The sequence below is a fragment of the Oncorhynchus keta genome, chromosome 24, assembly GCF_023373465.1.
Source record: "Oncorhynchus keta strain PuntledgeMale-10-30-2019 chromosome 24, Oket_V2, whole genome shotgun sequence".
NCBI classification, from domain to species: Eukaryota; Metazoa; Chordata; class Actinopteri; order Salmoniformes; family Salmonidae; genus Oncorhynchus; species Oncorhynchus keta.
The window spans coordinates 42,584,628-42,603,075 of record NC_068444.1 but is presented as its reverse complement, the minus strand read 5'-3'; the positions used below and the strand labels follow the sequence as shown (position 1 = coordinate 42,603,075).

At 46.4% G+C, this 18,448-nt stretch overlaps 1 protein-coding gene across 2 annotated transcripts in view; it reads right to left on the bottom strand.

Moving 5' to 3' along the window:
• Nucleotides 1–327: 327 nt before the first annotated feature.
• The window catches only part of ablim1b (actin binding LIM protein 1b), an 84,198-nt gene continuing 66,077 nt past the window's right edge, over nt 328–18,448 (bottom strand). The window contains exons 7-9 of one of the 2 annotated variants that reach the window (XM_035734823.2): nt 11,596–11,683; nt 11,071–11,129; nt 328–672 (exon numbers count right to left, since the gene is read on the bottom strand). In XM_035734823.2, coding sequence (XP_035590716.1) covers nt 562–672; nt 11,071–11,129; nt 11,596–11,683 — 258 coding nt within the window. In that variant the 3' untranslated portion in view covers nt 328–561. Of the gene's footprint in view, nt 673–10,442; nt 10,492–11,070; nt 11,130–11,595; nt 11,684–18,448 lie in introns of those variants that run through there. The other variant, XM_052478355.1, reaches the window with a different exon arrangement.

The window sequence follows — 18,448 nt, the reverse complement described above, 5'->3', positions numbered from 1 at the left end:
CAATGCAGCCTGCTCAAAAATCCAAGCGGTTGGCTGCTCGCGAATTGAGTTGGTACTTCGGGAGAGAAAATAATCACCCAACGTGGGGCTCGAACACACAACCCTGAGATTAAGAGTCTCATGCTCTACCGACTGAGCTAGCCAGGTACCTCAATAGTAATCTTGTATTGGTACGAATATCGTACATCTCCGTTTGTGGAAAATATGGTGATCAGTGAGTGTTAAGCCTGTTTTATGACTGAGGGTTCAACTAAAGAGCTACCAAGACTTCAAAAGCCCTACACTACCTAATAACGATATAATACTATTTAGCCAGAATTGTGATGCTTTTAATACATTTTTTTATTATACAAAATACATACAGGACAATGACAAGACAACCATAAATAACTCAGGACAGTGTACATGACAATACTCCCAACATAACAAACACATAGATGATACAGCACAATAAGTAGGGAACACCTTGGAGTGATATCAATCAATAATAAAGTAGAAGAATAACACTGTTTTTTCATTGGAGTCCCCAGTCAGTTGTGTAACCTTCAGTTGCATCTCCAGTTAGTAGTGTGCAGAGTTGCTGTAGGTACTCACATAGAATGTGTGACCAGGGGACCCTGAGATGCTGGAGCCAGGTCTTGAGCAGATACTCTCAGATGAGGACCTGGTAGGCTGCGGGCGAAAGAGAGACTGTGTCAGCCACTAACAACTAACAATGACATAGTTGCCACATTTGCACACAGAAGGAGCGTCGATGGTGACGATGTCCAGTGCCTTCAGGAAGTATTCAGACCCCTTGACTTTATCCACATTTTGTTACGTTACAGCTTTATTCTAAAATGGTTTAAATAAAAACATTTCCTCAGCAATCTACACACAATACCCCATAATGAAAAAGCGAAAACAGGTTTGTAGAAGTTTTTGCAAATGTATATAATTTATTCTGATATATATACACCTTATTTCCATAAGTATTCAGACCCTTCGCTATGAAATTGAGCTCAGGTGCATCTTGTTTCCATTGATCATCCTTCAGATGTGTCACGCCCTGACCATAGAGAGCCCTTTATTCTCTATGTTGGTTAGGTCGGGTATGGTATGGTATGGTTCCCAATCAGAGGCAGCTGTTTATCGTTGTCTCTGATTGGGGATCATATTTAGGTAGCCATTTCTCCATTATGCTTTGTGGGATCTTGTCTATGTATAGTTGCCTGTGAGCATTATTAAACCTTCACGTTTCGTTTGTTCTCTTTGTTGTTTTGTTCTTTGAAGTTTTCTATTCCAAAATAAAGGATGGAAACATACCACCCTGCGTCTTGGTCCACTTCTTGTAACGATCGTGATAGAAGATCCCACCACAAACGGACCAAGCAGCGTGGCCAGGAGGAGCAGGTATCCTGGGCCTGGGAGTATATCCAGGAGGTAAAGACATCTTGGACTTGGGAGGAGATAATGGCAGGAGATGAAAGCCTTCCATGGAAGCAGACGCAAGCGGTGAAGGAAGGACAACGACGGCACTGGGGTTTGCAGCCATGACGCAAGCCCGAGAGGCAGCCTCAAAAAACATTTTTTGGGGGGCACACAAAGTGGTCGGCGAGGCCAAGGGGCGAGTCTGAGAGCGAAGAGGAATATTGGGATAGACTGAGCGAGGAGTATTGTGAGATAGTTGAGGGGAGTGATGAGGTAGAGTGGATGGTTTGGTGTCTGGAGCAAGAAAGTCGCCATGAGGAGCGTGGGACCATGTTTTGCGGAGATACGCAATGTGCGCATTCACAGCCAGGGGGCCTTTGTGCCAGCTCCTCGCACTTGCCGTGTGAAAGTGAGCATCCAGTGAGGACGGGTTGTGCCTGCTCAGCGCTCCTGGTCTCCACTACGCCTCCTCGGTCCAGGATATCCTTCGTCGGCTCTAAGCACTGTGTCGCCAGTGCACCTTCACAGCCCAGTGCGTCCTGTGCCAGCGCCCCGCACTTGCCGGGCTAAAGTGAGCATCCATCCAGGATGGGTTGTGCCAGCTCTACGCTCTAGACCTCCAGTGCGCCTCCACAGTCCAGTATGTCCTTTGCCCCCTCCCCGGACGCGCCCTGAGGTGCGTGTCATCAGCCTGTTGCCACCTGTACCGGTCCCACGCATCAGGCCTCCAGTCCGCCTCTACAGTCCAGAGATTCCGGCGACAGTTCCCAGTCCAGAGCTTCCGACGACAGTTACCAGTCCAGAGCTTCCGGCGACGGTCCACAGTCCGGAACCTCCAACGATGATCCACAGTCCGGAACCTCCAACGACGGTCCACAGTCTAGAACCTCCTACGACGGTCTGGAACCTCCTACGACGGTCTGGAACCTCCTGAGACGGAACGCGGTCCAGAACCTCCTGAGACGGTCCACGGTCCGGAACCTACTGAGACGGTCCAGAGCCTCCAGCGACCGTATGCAGTCCAGAGCCTTCAGCGAGCGTCTGCGTTTCAGAGCCTCCAGTGACAGTCTGCGTTCCAGAGCCTTGTGACCCCTCCCACTCTGTCTGCCGTATTCTCTCTTTGTTCTTGTTTCCTTATTAGGATGCCGGTGGGCGGAGTTGGGAGGGTCGTCAGCTACATGGGAAACACCTGGGCCCGGTGTGTCCCAGGATAAATACACCACTTCCCCATTCATGGAGGAGACTGTCTCCATGCAGACACCTTTACAGATTTTGTTGTGTATCTTGGTGGCCTTTTGGTTGTTTGCTTTGGCACCTTTCAACGCCCTGCATTATCACATTCATGCATGCAAAACACTCACTTACACTACTGATTACTGATTGCACACACCATTGTATATTACACTTAGTTACATTAATTAATAAATATACATTTTGTTACTCCTTATCTCCACGTTGTCTCCCTTTTGTTACGGGCTTTGAGCAGGTTCGTGACAGCCTCCGGAGGCTGTCGGAGTTCGCACCTTTGGGGGGGATCTTGTCTACTTTATGTATAGTTGCCTGTGAGCATTATTATAGCTTCATGTTTCGTTTGTTCGCTTTGTTGTTTTGTTCTTTGAAGTTTTCTATTCCAAAATAAAGGATGGAAACATATCCACGCTGCATCTTGGTCTACTCCTTATGACGGACATGACAAGATGTTTCTTCAACTTGATTAGAGTCCACCTGTGGTAAATTCAATTGTTTTAACATGATTTGGAAAGGCACACACAGGTCTATATGAGGTTGAAAGTGCATGTCAGAGTAAAAACCATGCCGTGAGGTCGAAGGAATTGTCCGTAGGGCTCTGAGACAGGATTGGGTCATGGCACAGATCTGGGGAAAGGTACCAAAAAGTGCCTGCAGCATTTAACGTCCCCAAGAACAAAGTGGACTCTAACATTCTTAAATGGAAGAAGTTTGGAACCACCAAGACTCTTCCTAGAGCTGGCCGCCCGGCCAAACTGAGCAATCGGGGGAGAATGGCCTTGTTCAGGGAGGTGACCAAGAACCCAATGGTCACTCTGATAGAGCTCTAGAGTTCCTCTGTGGAGATGGGTGAACCTTCCAGAAAGACAACCTACTCTGCACCCCACCAATCAGGCCTTTATTGCAGAGTGGCCAGACAGAAGCCACCCCTCAAGAAAAAGAACACGACAGCCCGCATGGAGTTTGCCAAAAGGTACCTAAAGGACTCTCAGACCATGAGAAACAAGATTCTCTGGTCTGATGAAACCAAGATTGAAATCTTTGGCCTGAATGCCAAGCATCACGTCTGGAGGAAGCCTGGCACCATCCCTACTGTGAAGCATGGTGGTGGCAGCATCATGCATTGGGTACGTTTTTCTGTGGCAGGGTATGGGAGACTAGTCAGGATCGAGGCAAAGGACCTCGAGTGCTCAGGACCTCAGACTGGGGTGAAGGTTCACCTTCCAACAGGACAATGACCCTAAGTACACAGCCAAGACAAGTGGCTCTAGGAGAAGTCTCTGAATGTCCTTGAGTACTGAATAAAAAAGTACTGAGTAAAGGGTCTGAATACTTGTGTATATGTGATATTTCAGTTCTATAAACAATTGTTTGCTTTGTCATTATGATGTATTATGTGTAGATTGATGAGGGGCAAAAAACAATTGAATACATCTTTGAATAAAGCTGCAACCTAACAAAATGTGGAAAAAGGTCTGAATACTTTCCGATGACACTGAACAAAAATAGTTACAGTTCATACAGGAAATCAGTCAATTGAAAAAAATATTCAGCCCCAATCTATGGATCTCACATGACTGGGCAGGGGCGCAACCATGGGTGTGCCTGGCTCTCCAGTGGGTGGGCCCACCCGGGTGGGCCCACCCAACCCATGGTTTTGCCCCTGCCCAGTCATGTGAAATCCTCTTCTTCTTTTTTTTCCAGCCAATCAGAATTCGTTTTATTCCACAAAAGGGCTTTATTTTTATTACAGTCAGAAGGTCCTGGGCTGGCTGGTTACATGTGGTTACACGTCACAACATATGGTTGTGACGTGGGTTGGACGTACTGCCACATCCTCTAAAACCACACATTTTAGAGGCCTTTTATTGTCCCTAGCAGAAGGTGAACCTGTGTAATGATCATGCTTCTTGATATGCCACACCTGTTAGGTGGGTGGATTATCTTGGCAAAGGAGAAATGCTTACTAGCAGGGATTTAAACCAATTTATGCACCAAATTTGAGAGAAGTAAGCTTTTGTGCGTATGGAACATTTCTGGGATCTTTTATTTCAGCTCATGAAACATGGGACCAACACTTTACATGTTGCGCTTAATTTTAGTTTAGTTTAAATGAGTGTGGCAGGAATTGGAGCGCATTCAAACATGTGTGCCCAACACACAAACAAACTTCAGCCTTTCCCTTTCCCCAAATGCCCTCTTTCCCTTTAAGAAGGACACCTTAAAGATATCTTCTTAAAAGTATCTGTTAACAGTTTGTAAATGCCTTTCAAATTAGGTCATTTTTCAGGTGCAACCAGACCTTTCAGAAATGTCCCTTTGTTTTGACTTTGAATAGCTTGATCAGTAAGTCTAGCCTGATTACCACTCTCATTAGCTAACATTCCACTCCTTGCCACTCCTTGTAATTGCTTGTCAGACTAGACTTTTGGAAATCTCAACGTTCAATATGCAGCCGGATTTACGGCACAGTTGCTGATTGGTAGTTGGAAACAACATTAATATTTTCCATGATAATGTCATGCAACATGCAGTGCGTGCAAATTTGGTGCAATATTGAATTAGAATTTTAAGAACAACAGCAAACTGTCAGGGTCTAGGTGATGTGGATAAGGCGGAGGACACAGAGATGAGTAATAATAGTAACTTTACTCAGAAATAATCTTCCAACAAGGAGAACAAAAATCCAGAATCACATAAACGAGACAACTGACAACAGTAAACACATACAAAACCATGATGGCTCCAGGGGGTTAAATAGGGAAATAATTAAAACGTAATAGGAACAAGGTGTGTACAATCAAGACAAAACAAATGGAAAAAGAAATGTAGATCGGTGTAGGCCAGAAATCCGGTGATGTCAACAGCAGCCTGAACAAGGAGAGGCAGCAACTTTGGTGGAAGTCCTGACACAAACAATACCGTTACAATCTGTTGCAGTAATTTCCGTCTGAAAAGGCAGTGTCAATGCAAGATCATCACTTTTAAGAAGATAGCATTAAGATGTCCAACACACAGCCATATACAGAAGAAACTCAACCACTACACTTTTGCAGGAACTGTTCTCACCCCTAAGGGCAAAAACAGTGAGTCAGTCCTCCAGGTTTCTATTTCTGTGTTGTGAATGAACCTGTCGGTGTAGGCTTTTACCTTGGGTACTCAAGTAAATACAAATTAACACTGCAAATTAGCTTTTTGTGTAAAGCAGTGCATAGCAGACTACTGCACATTTACTGTAGGAGCTAAAAAGCTGCAAACATCTGGCCTGCTTAGAGTCTTGCAGCTGTGTTTGGTATAAAAAAAAGGGAGAGGGGATGGCCTTAATCTGGGCCGCTGCGGCGTTTTAGGATGAGAACCCTAAAAGAGAGGACAATCTGTAACTAGTGCTGATTGTCCAGTGTTGAGTGTCTACTTTTTAGGTTTTGGTTTGATCATGAAAAAATTATTATGATTTTTGATTTTGGTTTCTATAATAATAATAATGCACTATGCATTATGTGGGTTGAATGCTGTAACAACACAGAATAAAACAATTCATAACAGTTCCATGATGGTAGTGACTCTGCTTATCACTTATTAACCATCATTTAATAAAATTACTTTACTTTAATAAAATATTTTAGTTGTGTATATTATATTTGTTTAATTTAACTTTATTATTTTATTCCAAGTCATCATCTCAATTCTATAGAGCTGCTGCCTATACTGTCTGACAAAATCACTATTTTAGTAGTTGTTCCAAGTAAATAAGGGATACTTTTAGGACTGCGGAACACAAATACCTAACGAAGCAACCTATCTCTCATTTTAAACCACTAGATGCGGTTTTCCATTGTGCTCTTAGATTAATTACTGTTGACGGTCATAGAACTCATCATTGTGTTTTGTATCAAAAGGTTTGTTGGGCCTCCTTGTATGCAAAGAGAGAGCAGCATTTTCTTGTGTTTATCTACAAAAAACTCATGCAGAAACCTATGTACCTATAATCAATAATTTAATTTAGACTAACAAATTACCAATTCCGGTCTCAGCCTTGGATAAAACTGGAGGCCCCTTAGGTCTCCACAGTAAAGCTTCTTTTTTTTGTGCCCTTTATGTTGAACAACTTACAGAGCTCTCTGAAATTAAATGTTCTGGTCCCCCTTAGTCAGTTCAGAGTAATGATTGGAAACTTACATTGATAAATGTCTGTTTTTCTTAATATGTTTTGTGTAATTTATGTAATTTTGTATATTGTATGTTTGATGTATTTAAACAGGGCTCATCTGTGAAATAGGCCCTACTCTCAGGATGACCTGTCAAAATAAAGGTTAAATAAATAACTATTATTCTGTCTTGGCAGGGTAGCCTAGTGATTAGAGTGTTGGACTAGTAACCGGAAGGTTGCGAGTTCAAACCCCCGAGCTGACAAGGTACAAATCTGTCGTTCTGCCCCTGAACAGGCAGTTAACCCACTGTTGCTAGGCTGTCATTGAAAATAAGAATTTGTTCTTAACTGACTTGCCTGGTTAAATAAAGGTAAAATATATAGCAGGTGTAAAAGACCGTACAAGGAGCTGCGCAATGATCAATGGGGTTAATTATCTGTGCTAAACTATATAAAACATTGGCCTGTTGGAAACTACTAATCCCATGCATAAAAACTGAAAAATAACCGTTAATCGCTCAGCACTATCCGTAACACACAATTGACCAACCAAACCACCCTGAAGCCAAACGCACCAATGTGTCAGAGGAAACACCATTCAACTGAAAACCGAAGTTAGCCTTCAAGCGCCCGGCCTGCCACAAGGAGTCGCTAGATTGCGATGAGCCAAGTAAAGCACCCCTGGCCAAACCCTCCCCTGTTGTATGGGGCAGCAGCCTCTAATGTGCTAGTGATGGCTATTTAACAGTCTGATGCCCTTGAAAAATAAGCTGTTTTTCAGTCTCAAGGGGTCCCAGATTTGATGCACCAGTACTGACCTCACCTTCTTGTTGATAGCAGGGTGAACAGGCAGTGGCTCGGGTGGTTGTTGTACTTGATGATCTTTTTGCCCTTCCTGTGTCCTGGAGGGAAGGTATTTTGCACCCGGTGATGCGTTGGGCAGACTGCACCACCCTCTGGAGAGCCTTGTGGTTGCGGGGCGGTGCGGTTGCCCTTCCAGGTGGTGATACAGCCCGACAGGATGCTCTTAATTGTGCATCTGTAAAAGTTTGTGAAGGTTTTAGGTGCCATGACAAAATTCTTCAGCCTCCTGAGGTTGTGCCGTCTTCACTATTCTGTCTGTGTGGGTGAACCATTTCAGTTTGCCAGCGATATGTACGCAGAGGAACTTCAAGCTTTCCACCTTTCCACCGGGGTCCCGTCGATGTGAATGGGGGGTGCTCCCTCTGCTGTTTCCTGAAGTCCACGATCAGCTCCTTTGTTTTGTTTATGTTGAGTGAGAGATTGTTTTCCTGGCACCACATTCTCAGGTCCCTCACCTCCTCCCTGTAGTCTGTTTCGTGATTGTTGTTAATCAGACCTACTACTGTTGTATCATCTGCAAACTTGATGATTGAGTTGGAGGTGTGCATGCGTGGCGCAGTCATGTGTGAACAGGGAGTACAGGAGGGGGCTGAGCACCCACCCTTGTGGGGCCCCAGTGTTGAGGATCAGCGAAGTGGAGATGTTGTTTCCTGGCGGCCCATCAGGAAGTCCAGGACCCAATTGCACAGGGCGGGGTTGAGACCTAGGGCAGTGTGATGGCGATTGCGTCATCTGTGAACCAATAGAGGCGGTAAGCAAATTGAAGTGGGTCTAGGGTGACAGGTAAGGTGGAGGTGATATGATCCTTGACTAGTCTCTCAAAGCACTACAGGATGACAGAGTGAGTGCTATGGGGCGATAGTCATTTAGTTCAGCTACCTTTGCAATCTTGGGTACAGGAACAATGGTGGCCATCTTGAAGCATGTGGGGACAGCAGACTGGGATAGGGAGAGATTGAATATGTCCGTAAACACACACGCATGCTCTGAGGATGTGGGTAGGGATGCCGTCTGGGCCGGCAGCCTAGCGAGGGTTAACACTTTTAAATGTCTTACATCGGCCGCAGAGAAGGAAAGCTCACAGTCCTTGGTGGCACTGTGTTATCCTCAAAGTGGGCAAAGAATGTGTTTAGCTTGTCTTGAAGCGAGATGTCGGTGTCCGCGACGTGGCTGGTTTTCCTTTTGTAATCCGTGATCGTCTGTAGACCCTGCCACATACGTCTCATGTCTGAGCCATTGATTTGTGACTCCACTTTGTCTCGATACTGCCGTTTTGCCTGTTTGATTGCCGTGCGGAGGGAATGACTACTCTGTTTGTTTTCTGCCATATTCCCTATCACCTTGCCATGGTTAAATTTGGTGGTTCATTGCTTTCAGTTTTGCGCGAATGCTGCTATCTATCCACTGTTTCTGGTTAGGGTAGGTTTTAATAGTCACAGTGGGTACAACATCTCCTATACACTTCTTGATAAGCTCGATAACCGTCTCAGTGTTCACGTCGTATTATTCTCCGAAGCTACCCGGAACATATCCCAGTCCGCGTGATCAAAACATTCCTGAAGCATGGCTTCCGATTGGTCAGACCCGTGTTGAATAGTCCTTAGCATGGGTACTTCCTATAGGAAGGGAGGAGCAAAATGGAGTCATGCTAAGATTTCCCGAAAGGAGGGCGGGGGAAGGTCTTGTATGCATCCCAGAAGTTGGAGTAACAATGGTCCAGTGTTTTTCCAGCGCGAGTGCTAAAGTTGATATGCTGATAACATTTAGGTAGCCTTTTTCTCAAATTTGCTTTGTTAAAATCCCCAGCTACAACAAATGTGGCCTCAGGATATATTGTTTCCAGTTTGCATAAAGTCCAGTGAAGTTTCTTGACGGCCGTCATGGTATCGGCTTGAGGGGGGATATACACGGCTGTGACAATAACCGAAGAGAATTCTCTTGGGAAGTAATACGGTCTGAATTTGATTGTGAGGTATTCTACGTCAGGTGAACAAAAGGACTTCCTGTATATTATTACAATTACACAATGAGTTGTTAATCATGAAACATACACCCCCGCCCTTCTTTTTCCCGGAGAGATGTTTATTCCTGTCGGCAGGACCGACTCTGACAGTATATACCGAGAGAGCCATATTTCCGTAAAACAGAGTATGTATGTATCCCTGATTACTCTCAACAACTTTGTTATCTAGGGACTGAACATGAACAAGTAATATACCTGGTAGCAGTGGGTGGTGTGCGCACCTGCTAAGTCTGACTAGAAGACTGCTCCAAATTGCTCTTCTCCGGCAGCATTGTTTTGGGTCTGCCTCTGGAATCAGTTCAAATGCCCTGGGTGATGCAAACAAAGGATCCGCTTCGTGAAAATCGTAGTGCTGGTTGTAGTGCTGGTAAGTTGACGCTGCTCTGATATCCAATAGTTCTTCCCGAGTGTATGTATGTATGTATTTATGTAATAACAGATAAGATCCTGACCTACCAATGTAAGAAATAATGCATAAAAAAACTAAATACTTCAGAGTTTACTAAGAGCTAGAAGCGAGGCAGCCCTCTCTGTCGGGGCCATCCTCTCAGACAGTATATCCTGAGTGAGCCAGGTTTCCGTGAAACAGAGTATGTTACAATCCCTGATGTATCTCTGGAAGGAAATCATCGCCCTGAGCTCGTCAACTTTATTATCTAGAGACTGAACATTAGTGAGTAATATACTCGGAAGCGATGGGTAGTGTGCGCGCCTCCTGAGTTGGACTAAAAGTCCACTCTGAATACCTCTTCTCCGCCGGCAGTGTTTTGGATCAGCCTCTGGAATCAGTTCAATTGCCCTGCGGGTACAAACAAAAATCCGATTCGGGAAAGTCGTATTCCTGGTCGTAATGCTGGTAATGCTGGGGTATTACCGCAGCTCTGATATCCAAAAGTTCTTCCCGGATGTTTGTAATAACACAAAATAATTCTGGGCAAATAATGTAAAAAATAATACAAAATACTGCAAAGTTGCCTAGGAGCAAGAAGCACAGCCATGATGTTCTATACGTATGTCATGGCCATAGCAAACTCTCTGTAACACCCATAATGTTCTCTGTCATAACCATAGAAAACTCTCTGCCACGCCCATGACATTCTCTGTCATACCCATAACACTCTCCATTTGATTCGCCCTGACTACAGTTGTCATCCAAATGAACAGAGAACTAAATTGTAATTACCATAAGACTTTTACGATCACATTTACCAGAATATTTGCTTATAAATGATTTGTGAAACATGAAGGCCTTATGAACTTTTGTCAAACATCAACTTCACTATCATGAAACAAGCTGCTGTTCCAAACAGTCTTGACGTGATAAGTGAACAAGAGAATTCAAGCTGGTAGTGTGTTTGACGGAGTTGATCAATTTTACCCTGTATTTCTCTTCAGCTCTGCTATTGTTCTTACAGTCTGGATGCCATACTGTAGATCCTGTGGAGAGAGAAGAAGAGCTCAGAAGAGCCTAAATGTGTAGCAGACTTGGGTTCAAATACTATTTGCTTTCGATTAAATAATTGTGCTGTGCTTGATTGAGCTTGCCTGACACAATTACACCAATGTGCAAACTCTGCCAATCAGGCACTCCAGGCAGGTTCAATCAAGAGCTCAAAGTTATAGAAAAAAAAAATACTAGTTGAACCCAGGTCTGGATGCATAGCTACATCTGAAGGCATGCATCTGTAAATCTTGACTTCCTTGAATTTTCATCCCTGATTTCCTCTTTTTCCATTCATGCTTTTACAAAGTGCATACAACAACATTCTAAATAACCTTGACTCAGTGCATGACTAATTGAAACTTCCACTGAAGTGGAGGTTAGTATTCTCCCCTGTGTGAACATACACAAATGTTTACAGTACTTGAAATTCCACTAGATGTACTTGCCCTGGAAACCCACCTTGCAGGTACATTTCCTCTCCTTCTGTGAACATGTGGTTGCATCTGCTGCACCTTGCACAACTGGGATGGTAATGCTTGTCACCTGCCTGGAGAAGGGAGTCAAACGTCACACAGTAGCATGCACTGTAAACCGCAATGTGCTGTCAATACTCAAAACTCTTGAGGAAACCCCTTTCACTTAACAGAGTATAGTTACTTAAAAGGATATTGTAGTTATTACACAAACCGATAAAGTCACTGTGACCCTGTAAAGGGTCCAGATTTGAGTTGTATCGGGTTAAAAAGGTTGAGTAATGCCCCCACTAAGCCACACCTCCAATGTAATTTCCCAGTGTGCCTTGCTTTTTCGAGTTAATTGTAGAGTTACCAACCTACGACTGTATTTGTTAGTGACAGCTTGTTGAATCTGTTCATTTTCGTTCCTGTGGCTTTTACCATGTAAGTTCCTAGGCAATGTTATCATTATAATACAACTCTTCATGAATACATAGCTTGGAGACATTTTGCTGAGGCCTAGCTTTATTCTAATAAAATGGTTTACAGATCACATCCACATCAGGCTTTGAAGTAGGGTTGCGGAATTTCCAGAAAGGAAAAATTCACGATTAAAAGATTTCCAGAAAACCTAAGAAATTTACCAGAATTTTGCAATTCTACCTGCAACTCAGATTTTTCTGCCTAGCAAAGTCATGTCTGAGTTCTATTGGAATCCAGCCAGGGTTAGGATAGCCATTTGAACATTTTATTCACCCACAACATACATTCATAATAACTACCAGGGTCTGAAACTGTGTGTACCTAATCCAATTAAACCGGAACAACCATTTCAATAACGGGTTCAACAAATCTAACTAAATGATTGGATTAGTTAAAAAAAAAGTAATTTATGATGAATCAATCAATTACTCAATGTACATGCAAAAACACAGACATTAAATTAAAAACAATTCTCCAAAAATCTGCCTGCTAGTAGAGCATGTTGGGAAAAAAGTCAAAAGATCAAATCAACCTCTAGTGACCTCATGGGTGGAACGAAGTGTCATATTTGGATACAAACTCAAAATAGAATGCATTTGAACTCTGACATGGTACAGGTGTTTAATTTTTTGAAAGACATGAACCATGTGTGTGAGGTGTATACCGTTGTTTCAAATTAGATTGGTTTAAGACTATCAATAATCATTCTCTGGGACCCTGATTTAGCCCACTGCAGTAAAATGTTAAAGAGCCACTGCCCCTAAAAAGCAACTAATCCCTTTGAAAACAGCCTATGTGGCATTGATATGAGCCAGACACATTCATTATAGTGTCAAAATTGACTACATAGTGTAAATAGGATAATTTCGGTCGTAAATTCTAAAATGCAGCTTGAAACCTCAACAATGAGGGCTCATGAGGGGCGCAGCAGTCTATGGCACTGCATCTAAGTGCTAGAGGCATAACTACAGACCCTGGTTCGAATCCAGGCTGAATCACATCTGGCAGTGATCGGGAGTCCCGTAGGGCGGTGTACGTTTGGCTGGGGTAGGACGTCATTGTAAATTACAATTTGTTCTTAACTGACTTGCCTAGTTAAATGAGTAAATGAAGGTTGTGTTTGAATTACAATTATGTGAACAAATCATGCCCCCTTCTGCCAAGCAGTGGTGGTGAGTATAATGAGAGGTACTGGAATATTACGACCTTTCTGGTATAATTTAGTTAACGATGTTAGATGACGTTATTGGCTAGGCAGACTAGCCAACGTTGGCTAGCTAATGTTGGCTAGCTAATGAGAGGGGGAGCGGGAGTAAACATGACTGTCACGGCTGGCTGAAGGACTGGACCAAGGTGCAGCATGGTAAGCGTACATTTGAACTTTATTTAACAATGACGCCGACAAAACTAAGAACAAAAAAAAAAACTGTGAAGCTTTGGGCTATGTGCCATGAACAACTACAAAGTTAACTTCCCACAAAACAGGTGGGGGAAAAGGGTACCTAAGTATGGTTCTCAATCAGAGACAACGATAGACAGCTGTCCCTGATTGAGAACCATACCAGGCCAAGACAAATAAATACAAAACATAGAAAAAAGGACATAGAATGCCCACCCTAGTCACACTGGCCTAACCAAAATAGAGAATAAAAAGCCTCTCTATGGCCTCTCTGTGACAGTATCCCCCCCTTAACTGTGCGGACTCCGGCCGCAAAACCTGACTCTAAAGGGGAGGGTCCGGGTGGGCCTTCTTACGGCGGTGCGGGACGTGGACCCCGCTCCACCTCAGTCTGGGCCCCGCAGCGGGCCCTGGACTGAAGACCCTCATAGAGGGCGCCACTGAGCTGAGGGGCGCCTCTGGACTGAGAGGCTGCGGCTCTGGCGCCTCTGGGCTGCGGCTCTGGCAGCACCGGACAGGAGGGCGGCTCTGGCAGCTCCGGACAGGAGGGCGGCTCTGGCAGCTCCGGACAGGAGGGCGGCTCTGGCAGCTCCGGACAGGAGGGCGGCTCTGGCAGCTCCGGACAGGAGGGCGACTCTGGCAGCTCCGGACAGGAGGGCGACTCTGGCAGCTCCGGACAGGAGGGCGACTCTGGCAGCTCCGGACAGGCGGGAGACTCTGGCAGCTCCGGACAGGGGGGGAGTCTCTGGCAGCTCCGGACAGGGGGAGACTCTGGCAGCTCCGGACAGAGACTCTGGCAGCTCCGGACAGGGGGAGACTCTGGCAGCTCCGGACAGGGGGGACTCTGGCAGCTCCGGACAGGGGGAGACTCTGGCAGCTCCGGACAGGGGGAGACTCTGGCAGACTCTGGCAGCTCCGGACAGGGGGAGACTCTGGCAGCTCCGGACAGGGGGGAGACTCTGGCAGCTCCGGACAGGGGGGAGACTCTGGCAGCTCCGGACAGGGGGAGACTCTGGCAGCTCCGGACAGGGGGGAGACTCTGGCAGCTCCGGACAGGGGGAGACTCTGGCAGCTCCGGACAGGGGGAGACTCTGGCAGCTCCGGACACAGGGGGAGACTCTGGCAGCTCCGGACAGGGGGAGACTCTGGCAGCTCCGGACAGGGGGAGACTCTGGCAGCTCCGGACAGGGGGAGACTCTGGCAGCTCCGGACAGGGGGAGACTCTGGCAGCTCCGGACAGGGGGGAGACTCTGGGCTCCGGACAGGGGGAGACTCTGGCAGCTCCGGACAGGGGGAGACTCTGGCAGCTCCGGACAGGGGGAGACTCTGGCAGCTCCGGACAGGGGGCAGACTCTGGCAGCTCCGGACAGGGGGAGACTCTGGCAGCTCCGGACAGGGGGAGAGGCAGGGACAGGGGGACTCTGGCAGCTCCGGACAGGGGGAGACTCTGGCAGCTCCGGACAGGGGGAGACTCTGGCAGCTCCGGACAGGGGGAGACTCTGGCAGCTCCGGACAGGGGGCAGACTCTGGCAGCTCCGGACAGGGGGAGACTCTGGCAGCTCCGGACAGGGGGGGAGACTCTGGCAGCTCCGGACAGGGGAGACTCTGGCAGCTCCGGACAGGGGAGACTCTGGCAGCTCCGGACAGGGGGGAGGGCAGCTTCGGAGACTCTGGCAGCTCCGGACAGGGGGAGACTCTGGCAGCTCCGGACAGGGGAGACTCTGGCAGCTCCGGACAGGGGGAGACTCTGGACTCCGGACAGGGGAGACTCTGGCAGCTCCGGACAGGACAGGGGAGACTCTGGCAGCTCCGGACAGGGGGCTCCGGACAGGGGAGACTCTGGCAGCTCCGGACAGGGGGGGAGACTCTGGCAGCTCCGGACAGGGGGGGAGACTCTGGCAGCTCCGGACAGGGGGAGACTCTGGCAGCTCCGGACAGGGGGAGACTCTGGCAGCTCCGGACAGGGGAGACTCTGGCAGCTCCGGACAGGGGAGACTCTGGCAGCTCCGGACAGGGGAGACTCTGGCAGCTCCGGACAGGGGGAGACTCTGGCAGCTCCGGACAGGGGGAGCAGCTCCGGACAGGGGGGAGACTCTGGCAGCTCCGGACAGGGGAGACTCTGGCAGCTTCGGACAGGGGGAGACTCTGGCAGCTCCGGACAGGGGGAGACTCTGGCAGATCCGGACAGGGGGAGACTCTGGCAGCTCCGGACAGGGGAGACTCTGGCAGCTCCGGACAGGGGGAGACTCTGGCAGCTCCGGACAGGGGGAGACTCTCGCAGCTCCGGACAGGGGGAGACTCTGGCAGCTCCGGACAGGGGGAGACTCTGGCAGCTCCGGACAGGGGGAGACTCTGGCAGCTCCGGACAGGGGAGACTCTGGCAGCTCCGGACAGGGGGGAGACTCTGGCAGCTCCGGACAGGGGGGAGACTCTGGCAGCTCCGGACAGGGGGGAGACTCTGGCAGCGCGCATACCGGCCTGTGAATACTCCGCCTCGGTACCGTGTTCATCACCGCATAGCACGGGGCCTGACCAGTCCCATGCTCACCACCGTAAGCACGGGGAGTTGGCTCAGGTCTGCTTCCTGACTCTGCCACACTCCCCATGTGCTCCCTCCCAAGAAATGTTGGGGCTGCCTCTCGGGCTTCCTTGCCAGCCGTGATCCCACATACCGCTGGTTCCTCTCTCCGGCTGAGTCTGCTCTCCTAGCTGCCGCCACCTGTTCCCATGGAAGGTGATCCCTTCCTGCCAGGATCTCCTCCCATGTGTAGACTCCCTTGCCGTCCAGAACGTTCTCCCATGTCCAGGAGTCCACCTTACCATGCTACTTGGTCCGTTGGTGGTGGGAAGTTCTGTCACGGCTGGCTGAAGGACTGGACCAAGGTCCAGCATGGTAAGCGTACATTTGAACTTGATTTAACAATGACTCCGACAAAACAAAGAAAAAAAAAATGTGAAGCTTTGGGCTATGTGCCATGTACAACTACAAAGTTAACTTCCCACAAAACAGGTGGGGGAAAAGGGTACCTACAGTGGGGCAAAAAAGTATTTAGTCTGCCACCAATTGTGCAAGTTCTCCCACTTAAAAAGATCAGAGGCCTGTAATTTTCACCATAGGTACACTTCAACTATGACAGACAAAATGAGAAAAAAAATCCAGAAAATCACATTGTAGGATGTATAATGAATTTATTTGCAAATTATGGTGGGAATATTTGGTCAATAACAAAAGTTTATCTCAATACTTTGTTATATAACCTTTGTTGGCAATGGCAGAGGTAAAATGTTTTCTGTAAGTCTTCACAAGGTTTTCACACACTGTTGCTGATATTTTGGCCCATTCCTCCATGCAGATCTCCTCTACAGCAGTGGTGTTTTGGGGCTGTTGCTGGGCAACATGGACTTTCAACTCTCTCCAAAGATTTTCTATGGGGTTGAGATCTGGAGACTGGCCAGGCCACTCCAGGACCTTGAAATGCTTCTTACGAAGCCACTCCTTCGTTGCCTGGGCAGTGTGTTTGGGATCATTGTCATGCTGAAAGACCCAGCCACGTTTCATCTTCAATGCCCTTGCTGATGGAAGGAGGTTTTCACACAAAATCTCACGATACATGGCCCCATTCATTCATTCCTTTACACAGATCAGTCGTCCTGGTCCCTTTGCAGAAAAACAGCCCAAAGCATGATGTTTCCACCCCCATGCGTCACAGTAGGTATGGTGTTCTTTGGATGCATATGTCTAATATGGTATGGAACATGACTATAAAAGGGTGGTATGACCTTTTGACCTTATCGTGGCTATCTTTTGGGGTCTGATCAGCCCCGGGGGAGCCATTTGTATAATGAATTGTGGTCAGTTGGGTTACTAATTTTAAGCTAAATTAGTTAAAATGGAGTTTTAGTTTGGGTTTTAGAATTATTGTTTGAATCACTGAAGCTGATTTATAATATTAGCTGTGAAGTTTTTGAATTGGCTATTATGGATTTGATATTACAACAGAAAATAGTTCTATTTATCATTGAGAATAAATAGGGGTGATAAATTACTGTAGATAAGGTATTCCACACTATGCAACATATATTAAATTCATGTTATTGTCAGATAGAATACTGAGGATCCCTGAAGGAAAGAGCTTGTAAAGTGTAGGAAGGATTTCGATATGGTTAGCATTTGTTCAGGCTCTGGTTAACCATTAGGAGGTCTTTTAAATATTATTAAATTTAACAGGAATATAGGACATCTGTGGTGATTTAGGATTATTGTAAGGATTAAGATAGATTGATTAAGGAAATGTAAGGACTTTAGAGATGGCCACGTATAGACATGTTTTTTCTAAAATCAATGATTTTAGATAGTCAAACAGTGAGACGCTTCGTGGCATTTTGAGAGATAGGAGAGAAAGGAATTACTGTTTTAAATCGGTAAATATATATATATTTAAGAACATATATAAATAGCACAGATACTTCTTAAACTAGATAAGACACTGGACAGAGAATTGATACAGGATTGGGATGAATAGATGCCCAAGGGAGAATTGGACATACATGATAATGTCAGAAAATAAGGATAATTTACTAATCCTACCTAAATCATTATTTAGGGTATATAAGGTTGTTACCTGGGCAGAGCCAGGTATCAAAAAGGGGGGTGGGTAAGTTAGTGGCCTATTGGATAAGAAACTAATAATTAAAAAAAACGTTTTTTTAGCTAACAAATAGGCATATAAGTTAAAGATATAATCAGATAAAACATATGAGAAACTGTTTGTTAACCAAGCCTGTATGTCCAGGATTTTATGCATTACAGGTGAACTACAGGTGAAGTCACTCAATCCAGTCCCAGAGGTTTGTTGGGGGACCATACCAAGGGCTCCTGGTGACAGCTTGCTGAAAGAGCTACCCGGATTCATATCGCACGGCGGGAGGATAAGACACCTTGATAATGTCGAACAATAAACAGTGTTCGAGAGGA